Genomic DNA, 20,991 nt, shown 5'->3' with positions numbered 1-20,991 from the left:
GTATGTAAGCACTCTACATTACCGCTAGTTGGAAACATGTGTCTATACGTGTTACCTTTATGTACACAATTTAAAAGAAACAAAATCTAGCCCGTAGGTACAAAAATCACTGACGCATTTTAATTTTTTAGTGTCAATAGTGGTTTCAATTAGGTACTTATGGTTGATACATTTTAAAAAAGATACGAATAATTTACTGATTTGGAAATCTTTTCATCCCTTGTTAAACTTTTACTGATAAATTGTTAGATCAATTTTCGCAAGATTTCAGGTCCTATTTAATTGACACACAATAACTTATCCCAAAAATGTTAGTCCTTTAAATTTTGACTTGGTGTAAATAAGCGAATTCCGAAAATTTCAGAATAACAACTGTTGACACTTAAAGTAAATGGCAATTATATTTAATTTCGACTGCTTTATTATCAACCAATATTGCACTGGGGCATCGCGTGCTTTACAGTTTTACAGTAAAGTGCATAAATAAAACATGCATATTTTTTGATTTTACAAAGCGTATGAGGTTTTGTGTTTTATTTTCAATGATAACGATTTAACATCCAACAGCACTTTAAATTGTTTTCGACAAATACCGATGCGTCTAGTTTCCGGCGCTGGCTTTTAGATGGACGTAACTGCTGAAGGATTTTGATCAGAACTATTTTCTGACCTAAATTAAACTGTACCTGATCTTCTTTCAGCATGGCTAGAAACTGAGATCCGAAGAGCAGATAACCGTTGGAAAGGGTCTGAGCGACAACGAGCAAAACCAGAGCGCTCACCGAGAATGCGTCGCCATACATCGTGCAATTGGCTGTAACATACTCACATATAATATAAGATGTTTCACTACCATACTACATGATAAACATATAGAGGGCCTAAAATGATGTGTATTTAATATAAATTAAGCTCAGTGTTCTCACTTTTATAAACGCTAAAGTAAAATATGAATGTCTGTTATCAAAAAGTTTTGCTCAACGGACAATACATATACTTATTTATAATTCATTACAATACACAAATTATATGCCTGAGATTAAAAAAATGGACCGTGCTCTGTGAAAAGGGGGTTTAATACATTTGCGTAAAGGGTCGTCCAAGATTAGCCTGTGCAGTCCGCAGGGACGACACTTTCCGCTGTTATGGTATTTTTCGTTTACTAAGAGTCTCTTCTTAGCAAAAATTCCGTTACTTAGGCGGAAAGTTTCGTCCCTGATTAGCTTGTGCGGACTGCAAGGCTAATCTGGGACGACACTTTACGCACATGCATTTAACGCCTTTTTCACAAAGCACGGCCGAAATACGAAATTTGTCTGATTGCCAACAGTTGTGTACTTCCCTTCACATAAGACACCACGCGGGCACATTGCGTAGAAAGTGACGTATGATAGCGGCGTGCTGAACAACGTCAAAGGAACTGAGAATCCGAACCGCTGCATGCGCGTGGTGCAAGCGAAGTAAGCCGTGAAATATCCTGCAAAAGCGTCAAACGCAAGATAAACATCCATATATTATAGTCATGTTTTTTTGGCAAACAAAAGCCTTGTTAAATATATTTCGATAATCGTGAATGACTTTATGCGGATATTCATTCCATCAGTCTGTTTATGGATTTACCATGGAACAAACTATTAATAGAAAAACATAAAAAAAGAAGTATTTAACCCTGTTGTCCCATTTGAAAACCTGTCAAAATCACATAACTCTTAACTATATTTTTTAATGAAACAACTGTAGTAGATGAATTTTGTTTACAAAACAGGTTAAGCTTTGCTTGTTTCTACTGATTGGGCTGGGTTTTCTAAAGTTATGGAGATCAGGATAAAAACTCCTGGACGTCTGTACTATCGAGTAATTTCATGCAACTTAATATCATTCAAGTCATGGAGATTATAATTGAAATCAGTCAATATTTTTTTTTAGCAACTTACCAAAGAAAGTCCCGCCGATATTGCCGACGAACATCACCCAATCAGTCTTGGTCAGCTGGCTCATTTGCCCCCATCCCTTCACCCAGTCATCAGCAGAGGCATTGGGCAACACCTCCGCGTAAAACAGGATGGAAAAGCCAAATATGCACACAGCCTTCACGGCGGACATGACAATAGTCAGTTTCCACGTAGACGGGGCCAACTTCCGGTTTGGTTTAGGGGCGGGCTGGGCGGCGATAACATTGTTCAATCGGACGCTTGGTCGCATATGATTGCTCTACGATGCGAAGATACGGGGTGTGTGTAAGAAGTGTTAGTATAAGCAAAAGCATATCGAATATAGTTTAAAGTAACATTACTTCTCAAAATCAACGAACATTTCGTACAATATTTCGTAAAATAAAGGTAAACAATTAAAAATCATTGTTCCTTATGGCACTTGCCGAAATTTCAACGCCAGATGTGGTCTGGTTAAATAGATGTTTGTAGATACGAAATTGCTCGTTTTCATTATTGTTTTACTTATTTTATTCCAATTTAATTTCCCGCAACGATATCTTTTCATACGACAGATGAACACTAACATGGTACCATTTTACTGTTCGTGTGTCGCATGAAAAGATATATTCGCGGGAAATTAACATGGAATTAATTGTGTCACAAATGAATAAAAACGAGCATTTTGTATCCACAAAAATCTATGTAATCATACCACATCTAGCGTCGAAATTGTGGCTATTACTATAAGGAACACTGATTGTTTAGGTGTTAACTTTATTTTAATAAATAATTCACGAAATTTTCGTTGATTTTGAGCGTTATGGAGGCTTCAATACATTGCTGAATTTCAGAAAATGTCAGAACCGCGGGCTGCGACGACCGAGTTGAAGTGATATTAATCAAAGCGCTGAAGGCACTGAATTTGTTCGCTGTTGTATAATCTTAGACGCAACTCAGTTTTCAAAATTATGTTATAGCTTTTTATATCGCAAGTTTGAAATGACCACAACCCATTCAAATTTATAAAGAGTGTGTCTTAAAGCACAGGTCAAGATGTGTGTTTTTTCAAATCATTGCTGCAGCTAATCAGTGTGCACAGGCTAATCTTATTTGACATGCATTAAGCCCCGTTTTCCATGAAAGCAGCCAATATGTACAGATTCAAATGATAAACACTAGACTGGCCAACGCTGTCTTTCAAGCTGTTAAATAAACACTATGTAATGTACCAGTGAGAACAGGTAGATGGGGTGGTTAGAGCAAACGCTGTAAGCATTTGTCGTCTGCTAAATTTTACTGCAGTTATCCATACAGGCAGTCATGGGTTACGGTTCCTACCGTAGCTAAGCCATACAGATTTGCACAATTGCTTCCCTCACAAATAAAAAGTAATTGTTTACAACTTTAAGTATAACCCACAGAGTTATTGTACAGTAAAATTTGCTAAAGACGTCACAGTGAGAGTACTGGTCAGGATGTAATTGGTTTTTAGTGTAACAAGAATAGCAATATAAAAGTGTTTACATTGGCATTATCAGCAAAAGTATACGAAACAGAAATCGCATTTACATTGTTAGTATTATATGTTAGGCAACACTTTTATTAATAGGTATTGGCAATTATCTTTTTTATTTAATTGAGTAATTCATAAATATGTTTTACAGTATTAGCCGTAGTTATCCCGTTTCCTCAAGATGCGTGTTCGCATTAGATCGCTCAAGTATGAGAAGATCCATGTTAAAATGAGTATAAAAACCATAGTATAAGCCTATGTTGCAGAAGATGTGATAAGAGCAATTTTAAGTTCCAATATTTCAAAGTTATATTATTATGATAAAGAAGATTACATAATAGTGTTTTCATTTAGAGTTATGGTATTTTGGAATTTGAATTCTTAAATAATCTGAACAAGAACAACATCCGTCTAACACATTGTAGATAATCACGTGCCTCGCTCATAAATGTTTATTTTTTACCTTAAAGGGGCCTTTTCACGGTTTGGTAAATTGACAAAATTAATAAAATTTGATTCTGATTCGCAAAATTTCGTTGTAGCTATGATATTTGTGAGGAAACAGTAATACTGAATATTTACTATGCTTTAAAATATCCATTATATGCATCTTTTGGCGATTTAAAACCTGAAAATTATAAAGCGTAGCAACGCGAAACGATTTAATACTTTGAAGAGTTCTGGTGTTGTCGTTATGTTTTGTGATGCTACGAGGATTGCTTATATAAAGTATAAAATACATCACTTCTTGTATGAGTACGGATTGCCGAGTGCTTTAAGCGAGAGATTTTTACTCTAGGGGTCAGTGGTTCGAGCCTAGTTAAAGTGATATTATGGGCATCTAACAGTTTATATGTGTCCATCGCAACCGTTGTTTATTTTTGGTGTGTTCACTTCATATACACTTGTATTTGCTAATGCAGCATCAACATACTAAAACAATATCCCGGAAAGAGAAAAATAATGCATTTGAATATCAACCGTACTTTCGTTTGACAACTGATCATGCATGTACGACGTGAACCTAAATTTAGTTTTAGTGCAGATTCGATTATACGATACAAAGGCACAATTTTGTTTCACGGATCATTTCAGCTTAGAGGACTGGGTGAGTCACGTAAGAATATCGAATTTAAATATATATTTTTATAAACAACTGGTAGCAAGTTGAGTTGCAGATAATTGGTCAGTAACCACATTTTAACTAACTCTTTTGACCTGTTTATTCTTTTCAGCTCAATTAAACAGTGAAAAATACCCATAATATCACTTTAAGGGTTACTTTTATTTCTTTTATTTTATTATTGTTTATTTAATTGAGATTTTTGGATCCAATGTTTACATGTATCAATTCAATACATGCCAAAATCTGTGAAAAGGTCCCTTAAATAATAATTATTTAACGCATTATAATTACTAATAAATAATTGGAATCGCCGATAATAAGTTGTAAATATTGAAGGTAGCCGTCTTTTAGAAGCAAACACGTATTTTTGCAGTAAAAAAACACATCCACCAATAATTAAAAAAAAACAATAAAAAAGAATAAAAGTAGACAAAAGATAAAAAAATACGATGTCCATAATTAAAGTTATAGTGCATATACAGACAATAAAAATAAATATAATACGTAAAATGTTTTTTTTTAAAATTAAGGTCATTTACAAACAATTTCAGTCTTACTAAAATGAAGTACGTCTTACGTTGGATATGGATTGGTATCCGTTACTTGATGGCTCGCTGTGCCCCATGATTTCGCTGGCGAACACAAGACTCTCGTCAATCGGTTGTGCTAACGTCACGTCGGCGTCACTTCCGGTGTTCAACAAACGGCACTGGATGGCCGGTATCCAGGCAACGGAGAGGCATAGCACAGCAATAACCATGACACCAAAGCTGGTGGAATCCCCCACAGTGCCCACGTCCTGATCAGGGACCTTGTTATGGTTCGCGAACGTGTATCCTGAAAGGTAACCAAGTTATTTGGGTGACGGGCCATGTTGGCAGAGATGTTGTTGATGACATAAATGACAATTCTACCTTAGTTGAAATAATCGAAGACGATTATGAAGATGATAATTAGGTCGATTTTACTTCTGTTGCTTCTACTTCTGGTGCTAATGATGATGATTCTGTGGACGATGTTGATGTGTTTATTCCGATTGTGCAACTGATGCTGATCATGATGATAATGATAGTTATGCCTTTACAAATTATCACGACTTTGAAAAAGCAAATATCCGTTACCTGCTAAACACAAACCAGCCAATTCAAATGCGAGAGCCACCGTAAAGAAAAACTTGGCCGTGCTCCCCCTATGCTCCATCCAGCTATGTAAAGCGTTGTAAAGGACGGGAAGTACGAAGACCCCACTCATAAGTAACACCGTAGTTCCCGGCCCTGTGAGTCCCGGTACGCAGAACACGAACAGCGTGGTTCCAACTGACTCCACTACGCTCAGTGCCACGCCCTGTGTGGAGAAAAATCTGCGCGTTTAGCTCTCAAACATAGACGCTTCTCTTGTTAACTCAATTAACGTAAACACGCGCTTAAATCGTGGCCTTCATTGTTTGAGCACGTGTTTTATGAGATATATGACAATATACCAGGAAGTTTATGTAGAAGGCTTGTATCTTTTGAAAAAGACTACAGTATAAAGTAATGCATTCATCATAGCGGGTCTGGAACATCTGTTGGCGTAAAGGTTAGCGTCAGATTAATTAAGATGAACTTTATGGTCTTATTAAATCAAATTTAATATGAAATACATTCGTAAATGACGGCATGTACCCCGATAAGGGATCGTCGGCTGGGCCAGGGGATGTCCTTCCGCAACGCACCGGTGAGGATTCCGCGTAGAAAGCTGAACACGTGAGGAACGATTGTTGCGATCTGCAGCAAAACCAAAATACCATGTGCGCGTTGCTGTGCAGTCCCGGTTTCTAAAACTCCGCGAGACATCATGTGAGAGAGCGAGATTGCTCCGATCTGAAAATCATGGTGAAGTATTTGAAATGTTTTTCTAGTATACATATCCGCCCAAAATATCACAAATACAACTCATTGTGAAGCACAATTGATGAAAAAATAAGCGTTTTTGCACTACAAACGGAACTTACAAATGATATCAGATTGCTTCTTTTTATTTTTTTTTATACCATAAGTTTGCTTAAATGTGTTTTTCTCCGTTATTATTTCAAATACCGCCAACCATCGCGCCGATGTCTTGCTTTCTAATATTTTTTTCGCATGTGCGCAGTGTTTACATCCCGCAGTTATCGCTGTCACTGTGTTTAAACTGCGGTATCTCGACGTTTGAGCGGTGGTCAAAGGCGACGTCATGAAGTCCACACTAGATAGTTTGCGTGTATTTTACACTGTAATGCGGAATATGGGGTTCCACTAACTATAAACTACGATCATGAACGCGATAGGGCCTTAATAAGTACCTCATAAAAATAGTGGCAACGCAGTAGTGTCATAGCAGAGTCCCCATGCGTCTAAAGTGAACAAATTGGCCACGGTTTAAATATGACTCAGGAAATACTGTAGTTGTCCAAGGTCGCGGTCATCACATTGAATTCGCGCTGAGAACGTAGTGAAGACGCAGTGATGTCCCCGATGATCGATGGGCTGACCTGTCATATCTTGTGCGGATTGCTCGGTACCAAACGTATTTCTTTTGTTATCCTTGTCTTCACAGGTTGCTCCTTACCAGCTTTCCTTTCCTGGCCTTAATTGAGCTGTAGGTACGGTATGACTGATACTGCAATTGGACTGTTAGTACCATCCTTAGCCTCTAATAGCAGATGGCGTCGGCATACATAACATCAGACCATGACCCTAATTACGAATTGGTCTCGCCGCGTACACACGAACAAAGTTAAGCAGAACTCACGGCGTGATGGTTGGCAGTATTTGATTTCTTTAAGAAAAATACACAGGGATTTTCACTACTATTATTGGCGTTTTTCAAACTGTTTACTGTTTCGGTCGTATAGAGGACGCCAAGTCGATGTAACGTGGATACGTTGGACACGTTTAAGTTAGTGCCTATAAGGACACGACTCTATGAACGCCGCCATAAAATGTTCTTATTACAAACCGACGGAGCCATCGGCAATTCTACCGGGTCCTGAACATGACGGGGATAGATTTTTTAATTCTTAAAATAACAAAGCAGACAAAAACTGAATTCACTTACTTTGCTAAAATTTACGAAAGCCAATAGAAGCAAGAAGAGGAGGACAGTTGAGAACCATTTTATGATGACGACGCAGACGGACGGCCGGTGACTATACTTGAGGTCCTTCCGGTTGAGTTCTCGCTTGATCTTTGAGTCCGCTTCTATAACTAGATTATTCTTTCTGGGCGCTTTTTTACCTTCCGTTCCCATGGTTGCTTGAAGTTTAATGATAAGAAAAGAAATTCATTTCGCCATAGAATAAGATCAAGTGCATTAATGTCTGTACAAAATTGGTTAATGGATTTTCACCTCATATTTAGGTCGTCTGGATTTTGATACTAAATTATGTTCATATATTTTTGAGGCGAAAGTGAGTTTAAATATTCGTTTGGGTCATGAACATTTCACTCAATATTATATTATTTAAACAACAAAAGGTTAGATATTCCTAGATTGTTTTGATGATTAATGATATGTGATCTTATTAAAGGTAAAGCTACAACAAGCAAACAATATATAAAAAAATCATAAATTTTGTTTCGGTTTAGTTTCTTTCACGATAATTTTATGCAATTTATGAAAATGGTTTTTAATATGAAAAAATAACAACAACTGCTACACATATAACTGAAGCAAGGGAATGTTTGTGTGGTATTTTGCAGCTATACATATCGCATGTGCTGTTATTACGTCACAATTTACGCGATGATAACGTCACTTACTAGCAGTGGATGCCGATGACGTTGCGCTGACTTCGATGCTTGCCATTTCTTTTGTGTTTATTTGGCGTAACTGTGTTTGCGACGTTGACAATACAACTTTGTTTGTATATGACGTCGCTTAGATATTAACGTTCAAGTGACATCCCGGCGAGTTCTCGGTAACATCTGTGTTTATGACGCCGATTCTGTTATTATTTCCGCAACGACGTCAATACGTTACCTTTATTACGAAGCTTTGTGCGTTTTCTAAGATGGAAGTTTCACTCTGAAATGGTGAAATGTGTATAGTGTGTAAGCATTGTTTTTAACTTAAACAGTTGTAAATTTCCCTTTCATTGATTATCAAAGTTTCATAGACATAATATGGTAATTTGGTAAACGTGGTATAATATGGTTATGGGCTAAACGTTTAACATATTTTCCCCTCTTTCTTTAACCCATTAATGCCTAGCGTCTTGAAAAAAAGGCCTTGGCAAACAGAGAAGACCAAGATGAGACGCCGCATGATGCGGCGTCTCATCTGGGTCTACGCTGTTTGCTTAAAGGAATTTCTGAAAGAAATATTCTAAATATAGAAATAAATATACTAGACATCCCTAATTTTGGAAATAAATTGATCCAATTTAGAAGGATGGGAGAGTCCACTAGGCATAAATAGGTTAAGTATACCACGTTTTCAATTAAAACCTATACAAAGGAAAATGAGTAGATAAGATACCGCTGAAATAAGACCCCAAACGACAACAACAAATCCGTTCTTTTCTATACGGTAGCAATCTCTATTGTGTAAGTATACGCAAACGATTGTTAAACTAAAACGTATACTTTACAAATGGGTAATATATAATTCAGTTTTTATCTGATAATCAGATGCTTACGACAGCGTTCGATTGTCCTTTTGTCTGAATATATTAACGCCCATGTAATTTGCTTTTTACAATGACAAGATGTACATTAGATAGCTAGTAATCATATAGGATGTTTAGGTGTTTGATTATTATCGATCATAATTCAAGAATATTGCAAAAAATACTACAATCACGATTAGAATTAAATTCAAAACCTCCCAAAACCAACACATAATCTGTTTATTTTATGCTTTTTTACCATTTGTTTACATTTTAAACGGGTAAAACTGCAATATTTTGTTGGAATAATTACGACGTCTGTCTAAAGAAAACAGTGAATATAATCGATTATTTTTATAATTATTGTTTTCACTGTTTTATAAAACGAAGTTTTTATAAAACTGTTATTAAAAGTTGTTAGTTTTTATTAATTGACATTTGCATATAAGGCAAAGGAATGCATACACTAAATCTCTTTCTTTATTTTAATAACTATTCTTTTACAGTGTCACTGGTGGAATTTAATGTCAATGGTCGCCATGGCGTAATTTATAAGGTGTCCGCCTAGTGACTGGGAGGTCACTGATTCGATCCCCACCGTGGGAGCGTTCTTAAAATGAGTCGTGTTCTGAGAAAACTGTGCAGAAAGCATGTGCGTAAAGTGTCGTCCCAGATTAGACTGTGCAGTTCGCACAGGCTAATCAGGGACGACACTTTCCGCCTAAATTGGATTTTTGCTAAGAAGAGACTTAATTTAAACGAAAAATGTCATAAAGCGGAAATTGTCGTCCCTGATTAGCCTGTGCGGACTGCACAGGCTAATCTGGGACGACACTTTACGCATAAGCATTATGTCCAGTTTTCTCAGAACGCGACTAAAATCTCCCGACAGACAACACGAACTGGTTCTACCCAGGTAACGGACTTGAGAGCGCTTCAATAAACATTAGGCTGTCAATGCAATCGAGCTAAAAAAGTAGGTGTAAACTTAATTTTAAACGCGTTATCATTTATTAAAATTACATTGAAGCTGATTGGGAAAGAAATTTTAATTATAGAATTTTATGGGGCCAGTCGCGATTTCTTAATAAATAAATACGTACACATTTAATTGCATATACGGGCAACGAAACGCGGATAACGTCACGTGATTATTTGTCGTGAAAAGTAGACAGAGTCAATGGAAAAGAGTGAACACAATTTCTAACGAATGGATAATGATTATTGACAGGAGCTACTTACTGCAATGTCTATTTCTCGTGATAAGTAACACTTTAGTTCACATAATTTTATAGACTCGTATAGAAGTTTACTGTTCAGTCTAAGACGACGCTCGTATTGTGCACAATAATAAACCGTAAGAGTATATCCATTAAGGGCTTAAAAAAGTTGCTTTTTTTGCCTCAAAAGTAAAAAGAAGGCCACGCAATGTCGATTTCCATAAAAAAAATTTAAGACTGTGATCAGGATATTACCAAAGTTATAGCATTTTTTTCCAGTATAGCATCTAAGTGTTTGCGGCTATCGTCAGCACCAAGTCGCATATAGATCCTTTGTACTGCGTACTGCAAACAAGAATAAGATTCAATTTAGTTATAAATTAACCTTACACATTTTACGAATATTATCAGAAAATTGCAAAGGCTATGTAAGTGTGAAACGGGAAGTTGAATGATCAACTGTTTTGTATCCTGCGACTTCTTGCATTGCGAAGAATTTATGAGGTTAAACGCATTTGTCACACTGTTGCATAAGTTTCGAACAAAGATATAACATTAGGCCACTAAAGAATATTTAAACAGCTGTGACAAAATCGCTTCTGTTAAATGCTTAAGGGTATTAGCTTGAAAGGCTGTTTGCATTTTATCGCACAGGTTAATAGTCTTAATCATTAATGTCACTTGGGTACACTAGAATACAATATAATGTATACATGTATATATTTATCTATGATGAACTTATTGTTAATTGATGTATAAAACATCGCTTGTTTGACATCACTTTATATTTTATGACAATATGTTATAGAAATTTTTGACCTCTCTCTTATTTTTTAAAATTATTTTCCGGGTTTCTTCACCAGCCTTCCTTGTTGCAGTGCACGTTTAAAGGGACTTGTTGACAATTTGTTCGCATTTAATAATAATGGCATATACTGTTTTAACTTAAAATACTACAGTTTTTAGAATAATCAAAAGTACAATATAAGAAAACGAAGTTACAAAATAACATAAATAATCAAATAAATTAAAACAATGCATGGGGAAATTAGTCAACAAACAAATGACATTGTCTTTGCTGCGTTTTATAAATATCGTCTTCAATGTTTATTTTTTCTTGCCTATTTTGTGTTATTGTAACATATTTTTATCAATATATTACAAAAATCGTATAAACTCGCTTTAATAACGAGATAAACAAAAGCTTGCTTATTATTTTATTAATTATGATTATCCAGTAACAAAACATAGTCGTATGTGTTATTTCTCGCTTGGTCTCACATAGCATGTCTTTTCATATAAATGACATACGCTCTTAAAGTGGAAATAATTTTTGCAAATGGGTCCCTTGCACTTAACATGCAAAAATGATTTTATACATTCACTTTACACACGTTTCATGACTGCATGCACACATATCACGAGCATGTGTATTTGTTATCAGCAGTCATAAATAACCTGTAATTACCTTATGCAACTTTTGATAAAACAGCGTTACAGAGCCATAAGGAATGTATATGACATATAAATTAATACGTCCATAAAACATGTTTCAAATGGATTGTAAAAATTAGTTATATAATACAAATGGACTGAAGCCCTCTTTTACGTGAAACACCTTAATTGATGCACATTTTAACTCCGCAGGAAAGCGCCCCTCGATTGATTTAGCCGCAGTGTGAATAAGGCCATGTTAGAACGTGACCCGTTTGGGGCTCGAACTTCCGAGCGCCCTATCCACTAGGCAAATGATTCGGTATATACTATATGTGTGCTGAATTAAATTGTATTCATTGTCGTATTGTTATACATAAGATAATAGCGATAAAGTGCATGTAAGTAATGCTTATTTCACTCTAATTGTCAAACTGAATTAATCACAGTCCATGCACATGATGTGCGTATCTTTTTTCTACACTTTAAAGCAAAAGAATCATAACGCTTTACGAAACTCGGCTGTAAACATTTTGCCAATTAATTTGGAGTGCTTTAATTAATGGTTCAATCACAAGCTATATCTGCATGTCCAATATCTTTACACAACATTTCAGCGCAATATCTTGATTCAAACTCAATTTATTGAGCGCAAATAGCAGTCTCTTTTACTAAAAGTGATAAGACCGGTCACAAAAGCAATCCATAGCCAGGTCTGAATGCAAAAAAAATCTTGGCAATATCAAAATTAAAGATATTTGGGGGAACGTTTTTTTTTCTATTTTAAGTAAAGCGACCTATACCAAATGATACCAAATGCAACCCCAAACAGGCAAACAAGCTTACTTCATACACCCACAATTTGGATGCAATACCTCTTTCAAAAGTCAAATAATAAAGCGGACACAGACTGATTTGTTTTTCTATATTAGGAACAGGGGCCGTGACCATAGCTCGACAAAACCAAACGGAATCACGGTTCTGATATGCCTTAAAACTACAACCACAACATAGTATGATGTATGATAGTAGCACAATAGCATGAACCTTACTCCAGTTATTGAGCAGATTCATTTTTCTATTTTAGTAATATGACCTGCATTGTCAAATAGGCGATTTGTTAAATAAATAAATTACATTAAAAATGCAACATGATTATTTACAATTATTCACGGTAAAACTCATTTCTTTAATATTAGTGAAATATATAGACGCGACAATCGACATGCAGACAATGTAAAATTCTTGATTTAAAATAAATCCTGAAGCGATCATACAGACTTAAAAGAGACAATTCAAGCGGTAACAAGTAAACAGAGGTATGAGGAAGTCATTAACATCACCTGCTTGTAACAAACTTCTATAGAAATTCGTCTTATATATCAACAACGTTTTTGAACCTCTATATGTCGATTTTGGGTGTTGTTTGTTGTATATTATAACGGGATATGATAAATGACGATGATGATGGTGGTGATGATGATGTGATGATGATAAGGGTGAGGGCGATGATGGTGATGATGGTGATGATTTGTCTAACGTTAGAAATAAGTATTTGTGAATGACAATAGAACGCTATGTTTAAAAGGAAGCGCATAACATGTAGCACGACAAAGAGTTCTTTATCGGCTATATACAATTAAAATGCGATATAATTCTTACATAATCTGACAAATGTTTTTAGTTTGAACCTATTTATTTTAGCTCGATTGCATCGAAAGCCTCAGGCATATAGAAACGCTATTGAGTCCGTTTCGTGGAAAACCCATGACCTCCCGATCGCTAGGCGGACACCTTATCCATTATGCCACATTGACAAATGAAGTCAATCTACATGTATCAAACTATTTACTATTAAGTTTCACTGTAAATAATTACTTCTCTGGTTTCATGAATCGTATAATGTTGTGTATCAAGTGACGAAAATAATGTTTTACTGTTTAGTTACATAAACTACCAGTATTTTGATATCATACGCGTTTTATAGTGCACTTAAAGTGATATTTTGGGCACCTAACAGTTTATAGGCGTCTATCGCAACCGTTGTTTATTTTTGGTGTTTTCACTTCATATACACTTATATTCGTTAATGCAGCATTAACATACTAAAACAATATCCCGGAAAGAGAAAAATAATGCATTTGAATATCAACCGTACTTTCGTTTGACAACTGATCATGCATGTACAATGTGAACCTAAATTTAGTTTTAGTGCAGATTCGTTCATACGACACAAAGACACAATTTTGTTTTACGGATCATTTCGGCTTAGAGGACTGGGTGAGTCACATAAGAATATCGAAGATAAAATATATTTTTATAAACAACTGGTAGCAAGATTAGTTGCAGATAATTGGTCAGTAACCACATTTTACTATCTCTTTTGACCTGTTAATTATTTTCAGCTCAATTCAACAGTGCAAAATGCCCATAATATCACTTTAAAGCGAGATTATACGTGTTAATTGTAATATATTGATACAAATATGTTACAATAACACAAAATAGGCAAGAAAAATTAAAATTGATGACGAATTTCATTTAATGCAGCAAAGACAAATTAGCGCCCCGAGCCGATTGTGACGAAGATATTTTGTACATATTTTTCTACAATAACCGAAGCATTCGTCTTTTTCTTAGGATCAGAGTTAATGTTCGTGTGTCGTATGAATATATATCGTTGCAGGAATTTAGAATGAACCGTTACATTGATATTCTGGTCATCTAACAGTTTATAGGTGTCTATCGCACCCGTTGTTTATTTTTGGTGTTCTCACTTTATATACACTTATAATTGTTAATGCAGCATCAACATACTATAGTGCACTTAAAGTGATATTTTGGGCACCTAACAGTTTATAGGCGTCTATCGCAACCGTTGTTTATTTTTGGTGTTTTCACTTCATATACACTTATATTCGTTAATGCAGCATTAACATACTAAAACAATATTCCGGAAAGAGAAAAATAATGCATTTGACTATCAACCATACTTTCGTTTGACAACTGATCATGCATGTACGATGTGAACCTAAATTTAGTTTTAGTGCAGATTCGTTCATACGACACAAAGACACAGTTTTGTTTTACGGATCATTTCGGCTTAGAGGACTGGGTGAGTCACGTAAAATATCAGATATAAAATATATTTTTATAAACAACTGGTAGCAAGATGAGTTGCAGATAATTGGTCAGTAACCACATTTTAACTAACTCTTTTGACCTGTTAATTCTGTTCAGCTCAATTCAACATTAAATGCCCATAATATCACTTTAAAGCGAGTATGTACGATTTTTTATTTGTTTTTAATTATAATAAATTGATAAAATATGTTACAATAACACAAAATAGGCAAGAAAAATTATACATTAAATACCAATTTCATAAAATGCAGCAAAGACAAATTAGCGCACCGAGTCGATCGTGACGAACATATTTTCCTACAATAACCGAAGCATTCGTCTTTAATTAGGACCAGAGTTAGTGTTCGTGTGTCGTATGAATAAATATCGTTGCAGAAATTTAAAATGAACTGTTAAACTAAAGTTTAGATTCACATCGTACATGAATGATATACATGCTGGCGAATTCGACTGTACAGCCGTTTTCGATTTCAAAATTAAATATCTGGCTTATTACGCATTTTTCAACACATGTTCTTCTGAACTTTTATTTTATTTTATATTGAATATATAATAAGTTTTGTACACATCTTATATAAATTCATTTATATTTGACAAAATCGTATATACTCGCTTTAAACTACATGTTGATGCTGGCGAATTCGACTGTACAGACATTTTCGATTTCAGAATTAAATATCTGGCTTATTTCGCATTTTTCGACACATGTTGTTCTTAACTTTTATTTCAATTTATAGTGAAATATATGTACAATAAGGTTTTTTTTACACATTTTATACAAAATCATAAATATTTGACAAAATCGTATAATCTCGCTTTAAGCTAAGCGGTAACACAATAAGATGCGTTCACGACAAAATATCTTCCTTACATATTACATTTGTATTTTTCCATTTAATGTACATAGTGGTTACAAGAATGGTGATTTTAAGATTTTACATTGCCTTTATTAATTACAATGTGGTGTGCAGTATCACCTGTATTTACACTTCCTTATAATGATTATGATCGAGCATGTAGATATTGCTTTGTTTACAATTCAGCATGACATTTAAAGAGAATCGTTCACATTGCTTTTATTTTAAAACATGTCATTTAATGCATTTACTAGCGAATATACCATATTAGGAGTGATATATGATAATTACAATTGCAAAACTGGTTAAAGACATGTTTTGCCTTCGAAATTATTCTTTTGGAGCAAAAACTAACGCGCTACCATTTTGTCAATTCACACTTTGTTCGAGATGCATGTTGTTCTGAAATTATTCGATGAAAATGCTTTCAAATGCTAAATGAATGATAACCCATAAATTAACTATAATTATTTCATTTATCTTCAGATAAGCGTTTTTTACTTGTATGAATGACATGTATATATTTATTTCAGATTCAATGACACTATTTGAAAACGGTCATTTTACCTATCTGTGAAGCGATCCATTTAAAGTTATGGTTTCTAAGTTTTGGGCAGCACGAAAATACTTTCTAAGACCGACTTGTTTTATTTTCTGTAATTATGTTTTATTCCTTAACTGCTGCTTAATTGTATTCTTAGATATATACAATACGGATGAGTCTTGAATTCTTTTTCAATATTATCAAATTGGTAAAGTTACATTTGTGAAAATTTTCGAAAATAGGTAAACCAAGTTGCTTTAACGAGCGCTCAGTTTAATTCAGAACATGTCTAGTCAACCGTGGACTGAATGAATTCGAACACTTAAATTGCATGTAACGTAATTTACATTGAATTATATATTTATTCAATTATAGTTGTATTTCGTTGAAAAAAACCCACAATAAAGCAGCAGTTAAGGAACAAAGCTAAATTATATAATAACACGCCACTTTTAATTACCATGCATATTGCAAACACAACTGTTTAAATTACAACAACAAATACATATATTTCAGTATTATAATAAATAACAATTACTCACGAATCAAGAAGTTACATCCATTATAATAACGATCATCGATCTTTATTACCATGTATGTTGCAGATTTAAGTGTTGACAGTTTATAATATTTGAAAAAGTTTAAAATCGACAGAAAAGAGATTATACATACCCATCGACTGTGTTCAGATTATACTACGCATCAAATTTCATGGTTTGCGAGTAATTTAAAATATATCTTGTGATGAACACCGGTTTGCTTTCCGCCTTTTACCCCGCTGTACACAAAAACAACTTCCTCATATATAACATCACGTGACTCATCCGAGTTATCGTTATTTGCAACGTTTTCTTTTAACCCATTTATGCCTAGTGGACTCTCCCATCGTTATAAATCTCAATTTATTTCCAAAATTAGGTATGTCTAGTATATTTATTTCTATATTTAGAATATTTCTTGCAGAAATTCCTACAAGCAAACAGCGAAGAACCTGATGAGACGCCGCATCATGCGGCGTCTCATCTGGGTCAACGCTGTTTGCCAAGGCCCTTTTTCTAGACGCTAGGCATAAATGGGTTAATGAGTTGTAGATCACGAACATCGCTTGAGTATGAATGAAAAAAGTGTGTAACAGATACATATAACACATTTTTTCGGCGATGTTACGCTTTTGTGCGACTTGTTCAGATCAATAACTGTTACTTTACAAAAATTATAAAATCGCTGCACGTGTCTTTTTTGAGGCAGTACAATCTGATTGGCACAGCGAATAAGCGATCACGAGGTATTCGGGACGATCACCTCCCTGAGAAAGTTCTCAAACTATTCCCTTGACAACAAAATATATGGCTTGTGTGTTCAGAAACTTTTGGGCTTTTATTTACATGTGCGCTCTATGTTGCATATATCCAATATTTAATATAATTACCATGTTGAATTTATATTTGTCTACATTTTTACGCATTTACATTATTGGTAATTACATGTATTTGAATCAGTATAATGTAACCTTTAGTGCAATGCACACATAGACCATTTGTGGGTATATTCATTGTTTGCCGATACGCAGTATTTTATCACAATTACCCCATTAGTATGTCATACTCGGAGAATTTAGAACAAACAAAAAATAAAAGCAATATTACGGTCACCCAAATGCGTATTCGTGCCCTTCAATGCAATTATCTTAAAATGTATCAATGGTTTATAGGTTTTGCGCTGCTTAATACGTGGAAATGAGATTGGATTTCACATAGAACATTTGATCTTAATGTGTTCCTTGTGCTTATATTTGGATATTAAGCTATATAAATACTGGCTCTGGTTTTCTTCTTTAGGTAAACATAAATCACGATTTCCAATTTTGTTGTATATTCAACTTTTTACAACGCATTGATGTTTGCTTGTATTAAAAATAATAAACAAAAACACATCTTTTACTATGTTATTTATTAGAACAAAATACATTGTAATTGATAAAAGGCTAACATACGTGTCAATATATGTAAGGAAAAGGTGTATGGCGCACCAAAGGGGTCGAAACTTTAACTTCTGCTCGAGCAGAAAAAAATGCTGCTCGAGCAGCAATTTACTGGTCGAGCAGCATTTAAATGCTGCTCGAGCAGCAAAATCCCTGCTCGAGCAGCAATATGCTGCTCGAGAAGCATTTATTTTTAGAATAAGCCATTGAACCCGTCAGCCAATCAAATTTAAGCTTTCAAACGGACGACATAAGCTATCTCTACGGAAACGAAATAGACCGGTGTAGCGTGAATATTGTTTGATCGTGAGATCTGTCACATAAATCGGAAATCTGACGATTTTCATAGTACCCCGTGAGATTTCTCCGATCAGTCGCCGTGAAAAATGTCAGATTGATGAAAAATAATATTTAACGCAATGTTGTTTCAATTCAACTTAATTTCGCGTTTTAACAGCTTGCAGTTATTTTCGGACATCTTTTTTTCGGACGTTGAACCTAAACACGTTGTTCACAACAAAGATATCAAAACAGTAGTTCTAACACCATGCAAACATTTGAATTTTAAAACGATTTTTGTTTTAAATGTTATATATATCGATGATGTACATGCATTACGTTGTAAAGAAATATGGTAATGCCTAATTTACAGTCATGAGTGTTTCAGTGTTTTAATACAAAGATATAACATTGATTTAAGAAAATATTTTCAGATTATATATATATATTCCAGAAATGTATAATCCCAATCAGTGTTTTTATCATTATTTTAGCTAATTCACATGTACACTCAATTCAGGAAAACTATTGTATTATATTTCACACAATCATAATTACCACTATCATCATTTATTTATTTGTCAATAAGCCTGATTGGTAATTGTCGGTTTGGCTCGGGTAATGCTTTAAAGTACCCCGTGTACTCTTAAGTATACTTTAATGTACCCCCGGTACGCTAAATATACTTAAACGTACCGTCGGTGTGTCTGTCAGTGCAGTCACTCACAAACTTTTCAGGGCTTTATCTCAGAAACTCAATATAAGTTTTCAACATGAAACTTTATGGGTGTATAAATATAGCTGAAGAGAGGTGCCATGCACAAGAACCATAACCCGTCGCTTTCTGAAATAAGAGTTATTGCACTTTGTTGTTTTTGTATGATGTAACTAGTGCTATATCTCAGATACTATACAAGATTTTAACATGAAACTTCATGGGTGTATAATTATCAATGCACAAGAACCATAACCGTATACTTTCTTACATAACGGTTATTACCCTTTCTTGTTATTGTTTTTTTTATGATGTAACTTTTCAGGGCTATATCTCATTTATAGAACCATGCATAAGAACCATAACCCTTCACTTTCTTAAATAAGAGTTATTGCCCTTTGTTGTTTTTGTATGATGTAACTTTTCAGGGCTATATCCCAGAAACTATTAATACAAGATTTCAACATGAAATTTCATGGGTGTATAATTGTCAATGAGAATAAGTGACATGAACAGTCTGACGTTACTTTTCAGGACTATATCACAGATACTATACACAATTTTAAGATGAAATTAACTGGATGTTAAGATATCATAAGGAGAGGTGTCATGCACAAAATCTATAACCCTACACTGTCTTAAATAAGAGTTATTGCCAATTGTTTTTTTTTTATGCTGTAACTTTTAAATAAGTGGGATAAGGGTACAACCCTTCAAATAAACTTTTCTGTTAGTTCTGCACCCATCAATAATCAAAATTTATTTGGCGGGGGATATTAATTTAACGAATTTGCTTATTATTAGTCTAAACTTTGAAATGGACTTAATATTTTAAGTAGCATTGAGAATATAAGACACAACAGACTCATCAGTCATCAGTATTATGTTAGCATATCTTTAGTCGATTACTGAACTAGGGCAAATATAGTTGAAGTTTATCAGGTGGTCTAAAGTCCTCACCGCCTAGCAGATAAGTCTACAAAGTATTTTAAAACCGGTTCATGAACATGAAATGATAAGTCATTTCCGCCATCGCGATTATTTATTTTAAGTCAATATGTTTTTGGAATCTTAAGGCACTCATTGAAAAATACATCACTACATAAATAAATATCTAGGTCAATTGTGATTCTGTCAAGCAATGATTATCATATCAATTATTATCTCCAGAGTTATTCTTTTTTTCTTGCACTTATCATAATCTAACCATCTGCATTATTTTTGCCAAACAGGTGGTTTTGCAATCTGAGCACCACAATCATCAATTTTTTTGTGTGGATATAAAGATTTTATAAAATTTATGATTTTAGGACCTTAAGTTTCATTGTGCTGTACTTGTTTAGGAGATGTGTAATACCAACTGGCTACTTCTGTTTTCAGAACTAAAAGGCACAGAAGGATTTTATTAATATTTTGTTGAGTTCTCAGATTAATCGAGCCCAAAGCACTTCCTGCTACAAAAACATATTTTCGAGCAACAACACATATTGATAATATACTCTTGGTTTATTAAGACATCAACAATAAGCAACATGTATGCATGAGCACATGATATAGTAAATATGATTTATATATAAATTAAGAAATGTTTCAGTTGAGAAATGCATTTCTCAT

At 34.4% G+C, this 20,991-nt stretch overlaps 1 protein-coding gene across 6 annotated transcripts in view; it reads right to left on the bottom strand.

Annotated features, from left to right (window-relative positions):
* The window catches only part of LOC127852809 (chitin synthase chs-2-like), a 179,381-nt gene that overhangs the window by 75,348 nt on the left and 83,042 nt on the right, over positions 1-20,991 (bottom strand). Inside the window, exons 2-9 of one of the 6 annotated variants that reach the window (XM_052386795.1) lie at positions 8,356-8,620; positions 7,652-7,848; positions 6,238-6,435; positions 5,695-5,917; positions 5,151-5,410; positions 1,935-2,211; positions 1,345-1,477; positions 687-816 (exon numbers count right to left, since the gene is read on the bottom strand). The exons of 2 other annotated variants lie outside the window; for them this stretch is intronic. In XM_052386795.1, the coding sequence (XP_052242755.1) occupies positions 687-816; positions 1,345-1,477; positions 1,935-2,211; positions 5,151-5,410; positions 5,695-5,917; positions 6,238-6,435; positions 7,652-7,848; positions 8,356-8,401 (1,464 nt within the window). In that variant the 5' untranslated portion in view covers positions 8,402-8,620. Of the gene's footprint in view, positions 1-686; positions 817-1,344; positions 1,478-1,934; positions 2,212-5,150; positions 5,411-5,694; positions 5,918-6,237; positions 6,436-7,651; positions 7,849-8,355; positions 8,621-10,678; positions 10,769-20,991 lie in introns of all 6 variants that reach the window. 3 more of the 6 variants (XM_052386800.1, XM_052386796.1, XM_052386798.1) reach the window with 3 other exon arrangements.

Source organism: Dreissena polymorpha, chromosome 12, assembly GCF_020536995.1.
Source record: "Dreissena polymorpha isolate Duluth1 chromosome 12, UMN_Dpol_1.0, whole genome shotgun sequence".
In the NCBI taxonomy this organism is placed as follows: Eukaryota; Metazoa; Mollusca; class Bivalvia; order Myida; family Dreissenidae; genus Dreissena; species Dreissena polymorpha.
Note: the sequence above shows the minus strand (reverse complement) of the source record. Positions and strands in the feature narration are given on the sequence as shown.